Below are 17451 nucleotides of genomic sequence, written 5' to 3'. Positions count from 1 at the left end.
AACCAAGGGGTCCTACAGGGATGTCCCCTCTCAGCAACTCTTTTTAATATTTACTTAAATGAAATAATAATAAAATGGAATAAAAATTTCCATCAAGGTATTAAACTTTCTCCTACAGTGAACTTAAACACTATCCTCTTTGCCGACGATCAAATAATAATTACAAATTCTGAAGATAAACTACAGAAAGCCATTTTAGATCTAAATGAGATATCCAAAGATTATGGTATGATAATATCAACAGAAAAATCAAAAACTATGGCCTTTAAAGGACAAGATCCAGCAAGAACTAAAATAGTAATAAATAACAAGATTCTTAGAACAGGTGATGAATTCATTTAATTACCTAGGATGTATGATCACATATGAAAATGAAAAAGATATAAACGTAAAAATTGCAAAATATTTAAAAATAACAGGTGTAATTATCTCTATATTTAAACCAAACCTAGTTCAAAAATAAACCAGACTAAAAGTATACAATACATTAGCCCTACCGGTCTTAATGTATGGAAGCGAAATCTGGACAATAAAACAAAAAGACAAACAAACATTAATAACAGCAGAAATGAAGTTTATGAGAAAAACTGCAAAGTATACCCTATTTAATCACAAAAGAAACGAAGAAAGTATGAAAGAATTAAACCAAGAACCAGTAATAGAAAAAATTAAAAAATATGAACATAAATGGGTGGAACACGTTCAAAGAATGAAAACAGAAAGATTTCCAAAACAAGCCTTAAAGTACAAGCCATTAGGAAAAAGAAAACCAGGACGTCCTCTGAAACCATTCAACGATGACTTCTGAGGCCGGAACAGGCCATGCTGGGCCTAAATCTTTAATATGCATGTTGATGAACTTCGAAGTAACTTTCCAAGCACGTAAAATAAATTAATTATAGATTATCAGCATTATTTCTGCGAGGCAAACTTTTTTTTTGCGTTATTTGCCCACTGAAGTCCTTTGTAAATACGGATGAGGTTTAATTCCAGAGGGATGAGAGATCCTTGTTAAGAAATTATAAAAAAATTGTGTAGACTTTGAAGTGATTCTTACCAATATGCATACTCTACTTTACGCTTTTAAATATTGATCGATGGAAGTTTAAAACGACACAATGTTAAAATGAAATATTTTTTGAAAATGTTTGTAATAATTAAGGAAAATATGGTTTAAATATAATTTACGAATTAATTGTGAGAAAGAAAATATAGTTCATTACAAACGCGAGTGTATGTCACTTTTAGATGAATGGGCAACAAGCATTTTTTTTCTAGTCAAAGTTATTCATATCAGAAAACTCAGAGGCTCACGGTGTGGAAAATGAATATTTCTATAAAGCTGCTTTATATTGACACCAGCTTAAATTCCTTTCGCGTGATAGAAACTATTTTAATAACAAATCACCACCGCTGGATGGTGATTTGTTATATATGTATATATGTTGATATAAAGAACGCATTTTTAAAATGTTGTTTTGAAATTCGTAGACATTTCTACAAATTTACAGATCTGGAATGCGGGCCATTTTCTGCTTCCATTCTACGTAAATGTTGATGAAACTGCACAAACTAGAAAATTCTATTGAAAGTTCCGATCGGCAAACGGTGTGTGGATGCTATTCATTATAAAGCATCGTATTATTATTATTATTATTTTTTATTTATGCCCTTAATCTTTATTTTTCCGAAAAAAAAATAATATGATGGATTCAAAGTGAAAAAAAAATATTATGAATCAAAGAGCAAACATCACGGTATTATGATTTATTTCTACAGAATTGGATTATCCTGATTATTTTAAATATTATTTGGTTCTGATCCTTCATCGAGTGAAACTGAACAGGGAAACTTTTGCCTGCGTACTGTTGACCTATCAATTTTTATTACTGTTCACAGAAATAACAGAAAATAATAATAAAACAAACCCGTCAAGTCTCTGTATGCATATAAGTGGGCTGTTTCCAGTATGCGAAAATTCCACATGACCCCAAGAACGAGTTCTCAAACTTAGAATTTATGAAACCAAATCGCGAGTCGCATCTCTTTTATCAGCATGTTATCTCGAAGCCATTCTAAACATACAGAAACGGCGAGATGGAAGTTTTTTTTCATAATCATTACTATACTATCTATTCAAATTGTGTCCAAATCAGTAACAGTCGTTTGACTGATTTGTAATCACTTTGTACACTCTGTAACTGCGGTGCACGAGTGGGGAAGAGTCACAATAAATAAAAATTTCGGAATCAATGAAAAATGCTTGAAGCAGTTTCATCCTGCTAACTGAAGTTCTAAATGTATGAAAGAATTATAATGGAATTTTAACTTTTCGAGCTTCACAACATTCAGTTGAAAACTAGTCACAGATTTTGAAGGAACCTTCGAAACAGGCCCCTTACCTGAATTTTTCGTTACAATTTATTATTATTATTATTATTATTATTATTATTATTATAACGAAGGCTTTTTGTTATTTGCGTAAAAGAGTCTCAAAATAATGTTGAGCCCGATATCCCAATGTTTTAAAGATGGAACTCTGTATGGAAGGCCTGGATTCCAACTCAATCAAGGACTCGAGAAACATTTATAAAGGCTTTTTACTTGAGTTAGCCGGAAACTCGTGTTTTTCCTTCTACGATAGAGACAGACAAACTATCCAGAGAACACACAATCGACAAAATAACACACTCGGCTCATTGTTCGTTCTGAATAGTAATAATAACAGTAAAGCACTGGTACTGGACAGAAAAATGGAAATGCCTAATCGCTGAAACTGTAATGTAATATATTCAGTTATGAATCTTGTGACATCTAATCTGTGTGCATGGCTCTCAGGAGAGGGAGATACAGATCTCTTCCTGGCACGTTTCTCTTTCTGTATAAGCGACATGCATTCTGATTATGTGAAAATGTAGCACAGAAGAAATGGAGGCTTCCACTTTTGTATTTCAGTGACTTAGATATTGCCAACCGGCTTCCAGTCGAAAATGGCACAAGTCTTATTCACTATGCTTTCTTTACTTGATACACACGTGGCAACAGCCGATGAATTCCACACCTTTCCATGCCTCCTTCCAATGGGGAAAGATTCTGGTATTTCCATAGATCACGAAGCCTTCTTCAGGAATTTGTTTGGCATATTCCAGCAGAAGGTTAGATTTATTTACTTTGCGGTACAAAGGCAAACTGATCGGTGATTGATGACTCTTTCTAATCACTAGATCTCAAGAATATTTGTGATTATGCTTTTAGAATGATCTTGTAGAATACTCGCTTTTCCAGAATACTCGCGTCTGGAAAAGAAACATGAAAAATTATGGATGGCTAAAATGTTGTTTCTATTGTTTCAAATTTTGAGACGTTGCTACAGATTTTGGAATATTCATAACAATTTCAGATAATGAGCGTTAGTTTCTTATGGGTTTTTGTTCGGAAAAATGTGTAAGGTTATTTTATGTGGAGTTCTCATACTTTGACACTCGAAGGATGTTGTTGTTGATCTAGATTTCATATTCTGTTTTTTTTTTTTTTTTAATAATTAGAAGGAAAAAATAACCAAATATAATATAACGGGGTTTAAGTCGTTGAAATAGCAAGTTTTCATAATTTCATTCACTTCATGCTCAGAAACCTAGATACAGTGAAGCCTCGTATTCACTCGTAGATACATCTTCAACATAATTTTGATCATACGCACACCATTTGCAGCATGTGCTGCAATTACGTTTGCCTCCCGAAACAATCACCCAAACTCACTAGCGTCACACTTGCCCAGAGATGAAAATGTGAAGCACTTATCATTAGAGACAACAATTGAGAATGAGAATTTGATTATTCACACCGCCATCCTTAATTGCCTGAGAAAGAGAGATGAGCACCCTTCCGCTTGTTTCTACCGCACTATGAAAATTGACGCACATTTTGCTTTTTTTTTTTCCCTTTTTTTTTTCTTAGTTTTATTAGAACAGATTATACATAAAGATTGCTAACCCCTTTCTACATTAGTCCATTTGATCTTGATGCAATCTTCCAGTTATTACCTGACTACTTTACAAGGGGCACCAGAGCAAAGGCATTTGTTCGCCGTCACCGACATGCTTTCCGACAATCCTAGAGAGAGAACGTGTTTAACGTGCGAGTTAGGAGAAAGTTGCTTATACAATAATGCAGTCTTTAGCCCGGGCAATAGATATTACATCCTGGAGTGTCTTGGACCAGGAGTACCGATCATCTTCCTCAGATCGACCGAAGATAGTCCTTATGGTGAGTAGCCCTTTATTACATTGATCTAAATTATTGTATACCAATTTATAATCACGGCAACATATCGGCGTTCCTAATCATGTACGTGGTCTTCACTGAAATTCATACAATCTCACTGATCACTCAGTATAGTGTAACAGTTTACCCGTCTCTGTATAGAAGAGTGTTTGTTCCAATGCTGTTTGATTAGTGGTGTTTTTCGGAATGTTTACTGCTATGCTTTTCCCTACCCTTTGTTTAAATCTGTTCTTTGTAATATCAGTAACGGGCTTTTTTTTTTTTTTTCATAAGCTAGTGCATGCTCGCATATTAATATTTAGGATTTCCCCTACTAGTTAAAGCCTTTGGTACTAATTCATTCTACATTCGACCGTCTACCCTTAGAGGAAGTCCTGGACAGTAATGACGATCTTCAGGAATTGTTGGACAGCCGAGCATTGCCTCAGATTAAAACTTTTCAAGTACATTTGAAAGGAAGCTACGGTAAGTTATTTTGTCTTGGTTTATTAGTTTCTTAAATAAAATGTCTTAATTATCTTACTTCATACACACATTCTGTACTTATACTTCACGATTGATGTTATGTTTATATTTTTGCCTGCTGAGTGAGTCAATAAAGCTATATATTGTTTTTTTTTTCGATTTTGGCAATTGAATCACAGCTGTCAAAAAAAAAAAAGTAAGAGTAGGTGATTTTCACCTTCAGATGCAATGCCATTCACCTTCGGTCCCCTCAGTATGGTCTTAAAAACCAAAAGTAAATTTAAAAACATTTAATTTTCATTTCATTTAATTACAATGATCATTTGACAGATATTTTAAATTATAATAATAACTCCAAAATCATATTTGAATCAAACCGAAACCTTGGGAATATTTCAAACACGACACTCTGAAATTTCTTCAGGCGCTATTTAGCTATTTTATTATTGGAAATTTAGCTAATTGCGCCTGTCAAATGATGATTGTAATTAAACGAAATGAAATGAAATTAATAAAAATAATTTTCCTTGTTAAATTTGTGAAACTTCTGTCAAAAACAACTCTATGTGAGAGTCAAGTCTGTTTGTGTGTGGGGGGGGGGGGGACGGAATGTGGTCATAAGGTTTATTATTATTTTTTTATATATACTTTGCGACCGCCACCAACGTTTGTTGTACACCACACGTGTTCTTGAATTTGTTCTTGACTGAAAGCGTAGAAAAATAAAAATTACATGTGATGAGTGGGATGTCAAAAATATTCCCAAGGACTCTGTTGTCCTATCTGTGTTAAAAATGATTTATTTGTAATTTTTTTTTTTTTAAATTATCAAGCAAAAGTGTTGTTTGACTCTTTGCCAATTTGCACCCCAACTCTTGAAGATGCCAGTCGTTCCTTTAAATTTCTCTTCTCCCTGAGCTAGAAATGATTTGTAAAAAGTTCATTACAAGGAGAAGAGTTTATTATAAAGGCGCGAACCCGATTTCTTATTTATGTGAAATAAACATTTCTGATGCATTTGATTTAATTATAATCATCATTTGACAGATATTTTAAATTGCAATAGTAACTCACTCCAAAATCATTTTGATTGCGTATACAAAATAATATCGTCACAAAATACTATACTATACTATTTAGTGCTATACTACATTTTTTTTTCTTTCTTTCTTTCTTTCTTTACAGAAGCCAATGTTCGCTTATATCTTCCTCCTGGTCTCCGAGAAAACGAAATTATCAAATATCCACTTGTCATTCACGTGTGAGTAGATCACCTCGTTTATAAATAGCAGTCCACTGTTAAATCAAAATGTTTTTAGAAGATAATAACATATAGTTCATCAGACTAACTATGAATTAATTTTCTTTATAGAAGGCGAGTGTTTTAAGTAAGGGGGGAGGGAGAGAGTGACGTGGTTCTGGAAACTAGGAAATAGAACTGAGATGGTAGATAGGTTAAGTTAAAAACGACTGCATTGTTCTTAGCTTAACTTAAACGTATCAGCAGTTCTTGAAGTCTAATCTGTGAACTTGTGAAGTTAGGGAAACGTCTCTAAGAAAAATGATATTCATTTTTTTATGAATGGTTTATTTTAAAAATGTGGTTCCACATAAAAATCAAATCAAATAGAAACATCCTATGGCTTGCTATACTAAAGTAGACTTAAAAAGACTTAAATATCATAAAAATGAGTGTCCGTCGATATCAGTTGACTTAGTTTGATCGTTAATGCGAATCACTTCTCATTATCATTAATAAAATGATCGTGTTGTCCTTTGTGTCGAGAATTTGTAATGATTACATGTTGTTAAATCGTTTTTTTTTTTTTTTTTTTTTTTTTTTTTCAGATGTGGTGCTCCAGGTGGTCAACTAGTAACAGAGAAATTCCAAGTCAATTGGGGTAGCTATTTGGCCAGTAAGAAAAATTACATATACGCTTATATAGATGGCCGTGGATCAGGTTATCAAGGCAATAAGCGAGTCCGGGAAGTTTATCGTCAGCTTGGTAATATCGAAGTGGAAGATCAAATTGCAGTAAGCAGGTACTCATATGCACAATGTTCCTATGCTGCGGTACCAAGTTATGCACACACACACACACACACACACACACACACACACACACACACACACACACACACACACACACACACACACACACACATTGCAGATGATAGTCAAATTTTCCATTGAATCACAGTTTTCAAAGTTGTCCATGCTTTTCTGCAAAAGTTCTTTATCTGTTGAAGATGTTATTTAGTTAGTTCACATGCAATTTATTTAGTCATTTCACTTTTTTCCTCTCCTGCAATTTTAAAAATGATCCATAATTCTTGCAAAGCAAAGACATGGTTAAATGTTTTTGTTATGTCATTTCAAAGTGCTTAACGAAAATATTTTTGTTTAAAGGCTAAATTTAGGTTTTGTCAAAGTACAATCACGCACCAAAATGTGATGCCTACGAGATGCAAGTTTGGAAAGCGGCAAAATTATATCTCATCCATAAAAAGACCGCGTTTTGTTTTTAATTTTACATATGTTCTTGAATTTAGGCGAGGCAAAATAGCGATTGCCTACAGGCACCATATAATGGTCGTGATGAAGTGATGTTGTTTACTTGTACTTACAGAAGTCGTTGAACATTGCTTCGTACATAAGCCATGCAACACTGTGAAAGTGGTTAACGAATATCACCGTTTTGTTGCGCAGTTTAGGTTCACAAATGTTACTCAAGGATCGAGCAATAGCTGTGAGTTGACCGTTGAATCAATGAATCCCGTTTCCTTTCTTGTGTTAAGCTCAATGGTCTGTCACAACCACGTGACTAGGCTAACTGGAAACCTAATTATTGCTCTGATAACTCGGTTTTTAGCCTGGGAAACCGAGTTTTCCAGTTCATATCGAACTGTGCTCGTTCTTTTGGCTGGATTTGCGGAATGAAACACCCGAGTTTCCTGGAAGAACCCCCCCCCCCCCGTATGAGACCGGCTAGCTATTGTTCAGTTGAAAAGCCCTGACAAAGGTTCTTTGCCTCCTAGACAGGATTCTAACCCTGGTCTTTCCAAACGATGGGTATCATCAGTAAAATAAAACAAGTTCTGTAGTTTTGTGATGACTCCCATGAGCAAAAGAAAGACTACCGTAATCTCCCCCCCCCCCCTTATCCGCGGTTTCAGTTATCCTCTGTTAACCCCGATTCGAAAATATTAAATGGAAAATTCCAGAAATAAACTATTTATGTTTTAAATGGCGCGACATTCGGAGTAGTTCTCGGTTATTAGATCGACTGTCGCGGTATCGCAGTGCTTGTGTTCAAGTAACCCTTATTTTACTTCACAATGGCCCCAAAGTGCAAGAGTAGTGATGCTGGCAATGCGGATATGCCAAAGAGAAGCCATAAAGTGCTTCCTCTTAAGTGAAAAGGTGAAAGTTCTCGACTTAATAAAATAATAAATAATAATAATAATAATAATAATAAAACGTATGCTGAGGTTGCTAAGATTCCATTCGCATTCAGATAACGTTTATTGCAATAAATTGCTATAATTGTCCTATTTTATTAGTTATTGTTGTTTCTTTCTTTCTTATTCCTTCCCTCCTCGTTTACCTTGCTGTGTCGAGGATTTCTATTCACTTAACCACTACCGTATCGAGGATAAGGTGGTTAATCCTATGCCTCTCGGTGTGTTCTGTGTCTGTTGATGCGTGTGTTCACGGGCCGGTTTGCCTGTTTCGGGGGGACGAAAAACCCGAGTTTCCGGGCGAACCTCCCCCAGTTGAACCTACCTTCGTATGAGACCAGCTAACTCACCTTTAGTCGAAAGAGACAAGATAAAGGTTCCTCACGTACTGACGAGAATCGAACCCAGGTCTTTCCCACCAAAGGGCTTCGTCTATACAAACTGAACTATGGAGACTGTTAATCTCTTACTGTGCCTAATTTATACATTAAACTTTATCATAAGTATGTATGTATGTATGTATAGGAAAAAACACGGTATACATAAGGTTCGGTACTATCCGAACCCTCTATATATACAGGGCGGGGGGGGGGGTCTTGGAACCTATCTCCCGGGAATAAGGGGGGTGGGGGAACTACTATATAGCTTTTGGTCATCGACTACCGGAATTTTTTGTACGCTTATTTTCGGCTAATTCCATAGTTAGTTGAACCTTAGAACAAGCAAGCAAGAAATTAGTTTTTTTTGCTTTGTCCGAAGAAGCTTACGTTTTTAATTCCACATCTTAGAAGATTCGATTGTAGATCAAATACAAGCGCGCGCGCACACACACACGCACTCACGCACGCACACGCACACACACACACACACACACACACACACACACACAAATAAATAAATATTAGTTGAAGTTAGGAGCACCATCGCTTATCTTTCTCAGATACAGGGAAGGCGCTTAACCTCTCTGATGGCGAGAAATTGAGAATGATTGCTGGCTATAACCAGTTTCAAAAAAAAATAAAAATAAAAAAAAGGTAGGGCAGAAAGAGTACTGCCTAATCTCTTGGGGAAATGAAAAACTTTATTGATTGATTGATTTTTATTTTATAAAAAAATTGCACTTTCTTGAAAATAATCATTAAAGTTACAACAGTATTAAACTATTGTAAAATTTTTCAAAAATGTTAAAATTACTCCACTGCTGTAAATAAAGCATAAAGTTGAATACGAATTACATTAATTATTGCTTCTGTATAGTTTTCTTTCTCTCTTTCTTTGTTTTTTGTCATTCAAAGCTTATTTTTTTCCCTATCAAGCTTTCCCTTATCATCCTCTGATGATCGTTCTGAAATTTCAGGCACTTGAAAGATATGTCATTCGTCGACTCAGACAAAATTGCAATTTGGGGATGGGCCTACGGTGGTTACATCACGGCATCAGTTCTGGCGTCGGATAGCGAAGTGTTTAGATGTGGAATTTCTATTGCTCCTGTAACAAGCTGGTTGTATTACGGTAAGACAATACATTTTAGTGTAATTAGTACAGAATTGCTCTATGAGTAGCCTTTATCAATATGATAGTAATGAGCATTGCATAGTATAGCGTAAAATTGCAATCATATTGATGAAAGCTATGCACTCTGACATTGCCAGAGAGAGACGTTTTCTTTTCCTGTAGTTATGTTTTGAAAAACATGGCTCGAAACTTTTCTGCTAATAGGCTTTTAAGGCTCACGACTCACCATGACTGACTTATATAACTGTAAATTATGATAAGACGATTAGTCGTATGCCTAAATTTTCTATTTAAATTGCGTCTGTTCTCCTCTATTTATGTATGTATATATGTGTGTTTTTGTCGAAACCTAATTACTAAAGCAAGACATAGAAACTTTGTCAAAGATGATGCAAAAATCCCCGTCATGCTAAAGTCAAAAACTGGAACGATGATTTGCCAAATCGGAAGAAATCCAAAATATTCTTGAACTTCTAAAATATATGGAACTATAGATGTATATATTGGAATAAAGATAAAACAAAGCATATCTTAATTAACAAAAATTAATAATCTGGCGTTCCTGCTTGGGTCATAATAATGCTTTATGATTCTCCGAAGACTTTGCACTAATTATTAATTTCTTTTAAAACTTGGTACTATTCTGATTCACTCCTTGAAAGTATTAGTAAATTCTACCAGTATACAATAGAGAAAAACATGCTCTAAGAAGAGAATAACATCGGAACACTGCACTGTTCCGATGTTATTCCCTTCAAAGCACGGTTTTATAACCATTGCTTTGTGACACGGAGTGTCGTTATATTGGAAGACGCAATATCCAATACCATAAAATTGTTAGAGTTGATCCAGAATGTCAATATAGGACCAATTAGTCGTGATTCATGCATTACGACCACTGGACTTTTCATACCACGATAAGCAATCCTTAGTCTCATTCTCTCCAAAAACTTCATCATTGGTGCACTACACTCAGGTAAAAGACGTTCTCCAAACATATTCCATACGTCTTTCAACCAAGTCCAGGTTTTGGTGCTCCTTGATCCACACAAATAACGATATCTCTCCGTTGTTGTTAACAAAAGGTTGAGAGCTGCAATTCTTCCTTGAAAATTCATGACACGCATCTCTGTACGTGTCGTGGAAAGGCATAGCGTCTCAAGACGAGGCAGAGAGCCTTGTCTTGACCCATATTCTCTGAATACGAGATGAGGTAGCCGGTATTCTTAAGGAGTGTGAACCTGTCACTCAGAATAATTAACTGTCAATCAGTGTAAAAATAGAAGGGGGGGGTCACCTTTGAACTTTCATTTCTTCAGTATGCTGTCTTCTCCTTTGAAATACTTAATTGTCAAGCAACAGCACTTATATATTTCTGGCCGTCATTCCTCTCTCTCGAAACACCGTTAACTCTTTCTGTATATGTGTCATTCAACATACAAGATCCCAACTTGCGAGGAAATTATTGATCTCTTTTATAGAGAACAAAATTTGTACATTGAGTATCTTTATGTCATATTTTTCTCGTAAACCGGTAACATGGCTATAATAAGTACTCATTCTCCTGCAGTTGGAGCGGTTCTATAACTGGCTGTGTATTAGAACGAGAGAAATTAGCCAAAACGCTAAGAGTATGCAGAATAGTTCAAGTTTATTTCGACATATGAGTCTTAAGTGGGTTAGAAATAAAAACAGTTGATCTAAGAAAACAGAAACATGGTTATGAGAGGTCGAGAGAAAATTAACATACTCTATTTTGGCATCTCTATTCATTAACAGAATCCATTAAAGATACTGGAAAATAAGCTGGCATCATCAATGTTTAACAATGCATAGGTATAAATATGGTCACTGAAAGAATGGAAGATGCAAGATTAACAAAACACGCATTGTATGCAAAAATATCAGCGGAAATATATAGATGAAGACCAAGATCTAAGTAGGTCAATGAAATTCGCTGAAATACGATTTTTAGTAAATCTAAAAATCGTACCAAAAAATTTTAAATATAGCAGTTCAGTGTGTGGTCTAAAGATTACATAATCCAGAAAATCGGATCTAGAAACCAAATATGCTTTACAATCGACTTCGTATCTTATAAGATACTAATATAATAAGCTAACTGCATTGGAGAAACAGTTTGGAAGAATATTAGGGAAACGAGTCGGTTGATCGAGATTGATTTTGTTTGCCTATCAGATATTCTGTACATCTCTTGTACAGAAGATATGTGAACAATCATATTTTTATGTCTATTTAAAAAAAATATAGACTTTTACAAACTTAAAAAGAATATTTGAGAGAGAGAGAGAATATTTTATGATAGTAAGTGAAGCCAAATAATTGAAATTTGAGCAATAATTATTTTATGAACGAAAGCAAGCTTTAAAGTATACTTTTATGCCTTTTTATTCCTAAAAATGATGTCAGCATAGCTGAAAGAATGCAACTTTCTTGTTAAGCTATATAGAAGCTAAGCTTATTTTGTCTTCAAGTTTCTTGTATAGTTTTGTCTTACTATCCCCCCCCGTTTCCTTTACGTTACATTTCAATCTATTCTTCTGTTTTTCTGTCCACTTTGACTTTGTTTTCCCTCCTTTTTGCCTTTGTTTTTGTTCGTTTCGTAGTTTTTTTCTTTTCAATATTTATTCTTCCATCTTCATTCTGTTTTAATCCCGCTCCATACTATTTTTCCTTTCCTCTGTTTTTGTAATTTTCACGCTTCTTTCGCTGTAATTCTACCTTCACGCTGTTTCATTTCTTGTCCTCCTATTAGCCAAATGTACATTATGATTCTTCCAGATCTCTATAACAAAATTCTGTTTTTTTTTTTATAAGGTTCCCTCCCCTCCGTCTTCAACCATCGCTTTAATGAATCCATGATTGATCCCCATGCACTAGCTTATTAAGTCAACACTTTCACTCCCCTTTTTTTTTTATGAAGCTTTAGCCTAACTTAGAAACAGAGAACGATGACAGTTTTCTTCTCGAATAAAAGAAACGCGTGCTCTTAATTTAAAAGCTTTGTTTTCCTTCAATTCTTTTTTTTTTTTTAATTTGAGCAACATACACTTCGCGAAGAACTATATACGATTCATTATTATTTTAATATGTAAATATCTCTCTCTTGTTTTTTTTTCCAGATTCGGTTTACTCGGAAAGATACATGCAGCGCCCCAAGCCAGAAGATAACTACTTAGGATATGAGAAGTCCAACGTCGTACTGAAAGCAGAAAACATGCGGGGGAAGAAATTTCTAATCGTTCATGGAACCGCAGATGGTGAGTGTTACTATCAGTGGTCTTGAGCGAAACGACTCAAAACATATTGTTATATGTAACAGCACTTTTTTACTGGTCGTGAGTGGCAAAGAGAAGACCTTTGCCATCGATTCCATTGTAACGTGGATGCTTTGAAAAAAAATCAAGTGGCCATAAACTATATTTGAATTTACGAAAAAAAAAAAAATCTAACATTATAACGAACACAGTTATTGTACTATAAATTTTCATTTTTCATTACTGATACCTATAAAACAATTCAACTATAAATTGGTAATTAGTCCTAAAATGCTCTGAATTTTGTATTCCCGAGCACCACTGTCACTGAATCTTGTTTTTCACCTCTGGGTAATCAGTAGAGGCTTCCCATTAATAGTACGTAGATCTTTACATCGTGATATAAGAGTAGACTGGCTTGTCTGTTTGTCTTTTTTGTATCTTTCATATCCTGAACTGTTGAGCAAAACTTTAAAATGACAAACAACTTTTGTAGCTCATGTTGTTCCTCTTGTTTGGAAAGATGGTTCGAATCCAGTTTAGGACGCTGTTGTTTTAATTTACGACCAAAGCAACTAAGGCTCTGAGAACAGTTTGTTACGTCAAACTGTTCTCAGATTTGTTCTTCTGGCCGTTTTGACTGTGTATCCCCCCCCTCCAAGATTTTAGGGGGGGGGAACGTAACATCGTAGGAGGAAGACAGCTAATATTTTGGACATAAAGAACCTTTAAAGGGCTGAAGATCACATTCACTATTTTTTTATCCTAACAAGATATAAGTTTATAAATACTGCTCTTAACTCGATTTTTAGAAGCGAATAAAATCATTCAAGTCTTTTTCGCATACGTAATCCAGAAATAAGAAAAGGTGATCATCATATAACGAGATATTTGAGAAATATGGGATAGAATTTTGTCATCTCCATATTCCCCTGTCCGTTACGAGCTTCTATCTTCGTATGAAATGGTCAAGGGGGGGGGGGGACGTGTATATTCAAAGATATCAAAATCTTTGTTAGAAGATGTTGGACAGGTTCACTGGAAGATAACTAACGATGTAATCTTGGTCGTTCTACACAAGCAATTTTTCATCGCATGTCTAACAAAAAATGGCTTCTAAATACGTTCTACCTAAATTCAAAAATCCAGCTCAAAAGCAAACTCAGACAGTAGCACCAAACAAATTCTGTCTGTTTTGAGGCTGTGAGTTTAGTCGGAACGCATCTGCTAAATTTATATGTCGTTCTAGTCGATGCAAATGCAAACGAATAATAGTAGAATCATACGGCTGAAAGAAATATAAAACGCTAGAAAATTATTTGCCATAGTTATTTAGGTACACTTATTCCTATAAATTAAATCGCCTATTTCCCTTATACATTAGTGTTAATTTTCGTGAAATGTTTTAAAATATATGCAATTTATTAACAACATACATTACATACAACAAAAGCTGAATTGTTTGTTGTTGAAAACACCAAAAATGATGAGTAAATCTAAGGCGTTTATGTAATGTAACTGTGACAAGAAATGTGAATTAGAGAGATAAGCTTCCTTCCGGTATTCCCACATTACATTTCACAAACACAACAGCTGTTACAAATCTGACACAGAAAAGATCGAGAGTGTATACAAGCTTGGCATCATGCCAAGTCTACGAAATGTACAAGAGCCAGCCAGCATCTTCGCTGATCGATTTTGACATTGGAGAGAAGAGAGACAGCAACGTTGATTTTCGATGACCCTCTGGCAATTGGTGATGTTAGCAATGAAAGATATGGTAGAAAAAAACGTGTCGTGAAGAGGTCAGCGGAGCAAAAGCACAAGTGAAGGCTTTAGATGAAATCAGTAATTCTGTGAGTTGTGTGCGTGTGTGCGAGAGAGAGAGAGAGAGAGAGAGAGAGAGAGAGAGAGAGTTGTTCGTACTACTACGGCATTCTTTCGCGCGTGGTGTATCAGCCGAGTTGTGTCCGTCTACGGCATTACATTTGCGTGCTTCTCAAAACTGCACGTTGTCGTAGCACGTACAAAGAATCCTAGTTTCTGGGCGAAACGCAAGACTACAAACATGGACTAAAGAAATTGAAGTTAAGAAAATTAAACCATTTTAGAATGTTATTCTTCAGTCCGCGGCTTAAAAGTGGAAAATATATTCTATCTGTGCCTGAGTAAAGCCCTATGTCAACAAGCTTGGTTCCCGGCTCAAAATGTTTGTTTACACGTGATCTGAGAATGTGTGAATACACGTGAAAGAGAGGACATCTACTAGATAGAACTTGTAGGTAGATTGGTTGGATTACGTCTTCGAAGATCATCTAGTATTCTGTCAATCAAACTACAGTTGAATATGATATTCTTCAGTGCGAGGCAGTCAGAACTGCAAATAAAATTCTTTTATTTTATTTATATAGGAACCCGGCTGGGTGAATATAAAAGTAAAGAGAAAACTGACATTATTCTTTAAACCGATCTTCTCTAGATTACGATGGGTTGTTCAAATAAAAAGGCAGCCCGTGCGAAGGTACACGAAAATATTAATGATATTGCACGGTTTTTTTTTTCTATGCACTTTATTTTTCTATTCTTCAATACACTCCCGATTAAATAAATGGATAGTTAATATTGAGTTCTCGTTAAGGAGACAAAGAAGGGAGAGAATACTGCAAGGAATAAACAGCAGGTCACTTGTAATAGGGGTAAATCGTTTATTATAAATTTTCGCTTCAAGTATCAAGCGCATCTTCATTGTAAAGATGAATACGTCGGACTGTAGGTACAAATAAATATAGCAGAAAAATTAAACAGTACGAACGCGAAGGTGAAATCGTGAGTCAACTTTGAATTAAATTCCCAGTGATTAAAAAATAATAATAATAATAACTGCAACTGAGAAGCACAATATCCCACAGTTCTGCCCTGCACTTATTATTAGTTAGTAATTTAATTCCTTATAGAGGGATTATTTCATAATCACAATATAAGGAAATGGCTTTTATGAAGGACTTGATTCTCTTCCAAAGAACTCTGTGTTTAGAAATGATAGCATGTCCTTCAAGACCAGACTGTTCCAATTCATGATATTTCATGTTATCCAGATGTTCTTCCAGACGAACAGCAGCAGATCTTCCGGAGTGGCCAAAGTAAGATAAGTGCTCCCCAGATAGTATCATATTCTTATCCACGCATTTCTGAATTTTGTCTTTGAATAACCTTTACAATACCTTTTGCTAACTCTCGAGATGCTGATTGATCTATAATTTGCTACCTCAGTCTTGGAGCTTCTTTTATGCAATAAACTGTTTTGCCCTCCTTGAAGTCCCTTGGGACTTTAAAGCTGAAACGTAAATTAGACGGTGCTGTCAGAGGCAATGTCAGCTCCTTTGCACGTTCTCGTAATATTCAAGCTGATATATCCATGGCTGCATCTGCATTAACATTCTGCAACATTCAAGTCATTAGTCCCTTCCAAAGCAATCAATTCTTTCTTTCTTTCTTTTTTTTTTTTTTTTTGCATTCCGACAGCTTTACTAATATTATTCATTTTCGTACAAAAGAAACAAGGTTTAGTCATATTCTCGTTAAGTATCATTCTTATCATCAAATCTCCATAAAAAAAAGTTTCTCCTTAACCCCCCCCCCTTGTCTTACTTTGTCATACGCTCCTGTTTTTTATCTCGTACCTCTTTTTGTTCTCTTTCTCTCTCTCTTCTCTCAGCCGTACGAATTGTCTGAAGTTTCTGCAACTGTTCAGTCTTATGCTTTGTCCTGTGAAGGGCTCCATGTAAGTGAACTGTTCTTTTCATGAGATCCTCTTCGTTCTCCTGACCTTCCACCACTGTGCTTTCGATGACACATTTTCCTCTTTTGTCTATGCTCTGCTATCACACATTTTACTTTTCCAACCAGTGGTCATCGGTTAAAATTTTAAGTGGGGGTGCTACATATATAAAATAAGAAAAACAATTCATTTTTTCCTATCAGTAACCAAGTTATTAATAAATAAATTTACATATTAAAAAAATTTCTTTATTAAAAATATTTCTCCCTCACCACGAACACACATCAATAATAAAAGTTTCGTACACAGAAATAACGTGTGCAAGCAAATAATTTATCTGTAGCGACACTGCTCAACGAGCAGTGTTGGATTCACTTGTTACGTACAGTGACAAGTGCAAACGAATATCGGCCAGTCTAGCTGCAGTTGGCCGAACGTGATAATTCCGACACTGCGTTAGATCGCAGTGCATTTGTTTCGTGTAACGGTAATTGAGAAAATATAATTCTTTTCATATTTTCAACAGTGACACTCGTCATAATTCAGCCTTGTATCTATAATAAATAAATAATTATATGTTACTTTAACAGAATAAAATAAGATTTATCAAAAATATTTCGCCCTCACCACGAACACACATCAATAATAAAAGTTTCGTATCTCACAGAA

The 17451-nt window shown here is 35.1% G+C and overlaps 1 protein-coding gene across 2 annotated transcripts in view; it reads left to right on the top strand.

Moving 5' to 3' along the window:
• The window catches only part of LOC150104968 (inactive dipeptidyl peptidase 10-like), a 507986-nt gene that overhangs the window by 468505 nt on the left and 22030 nt on the right, over positions 1 to 17451 (top strand). For both annotated transcript variants that reach the window (XM_090395438.1, XM_090395439.1), the window contains exons 14-19: positions 4037 to 4266; positions 4651 to 4749; positions 5935 to 6010; positions 6598 to 6792; positions 9569 to 9723; positions 12870 to 13007. In XM_090395438.1, coding sequence (XP_090251564.1) covers positions 4037 to 4266; positions 4651 to 4749; positions 5935 to 6010; positions 6598 to 6792; positions 9569 to 9723; positions 12870 to 13007 — 893 coding nt within the window. The remainder of the gene's footprint in view (positions 1 to 4036; positions 4267 to 4650; positions 4750 to 5934; positions 6011 to 6597; positions 6793 to 9568; positions 9724 to 12869; positions 13008 to 17451) is intronic.

The sequence above is a fragment of the Typopeltis vanoorti genome, chromosome 7 (assembly GCF_054136105.1).
Source record: "Typopeltis vanoorti isolate ZY-2024b chromosome 7, IOZ_Tvanoo_1.0, whole genome shotgun sequence".
Lineage (NCBI taxonomy): Eukaryota > Metazoa > Arthropoda > Arachnida > Uropygi > Thelyphonidae > Typopeltis > Typopeltis vanoorti.
Note: the sequence above shows the minus strand (reverse complement) of the source record. Positions and strands in the feature narration are given on the sequence as shown.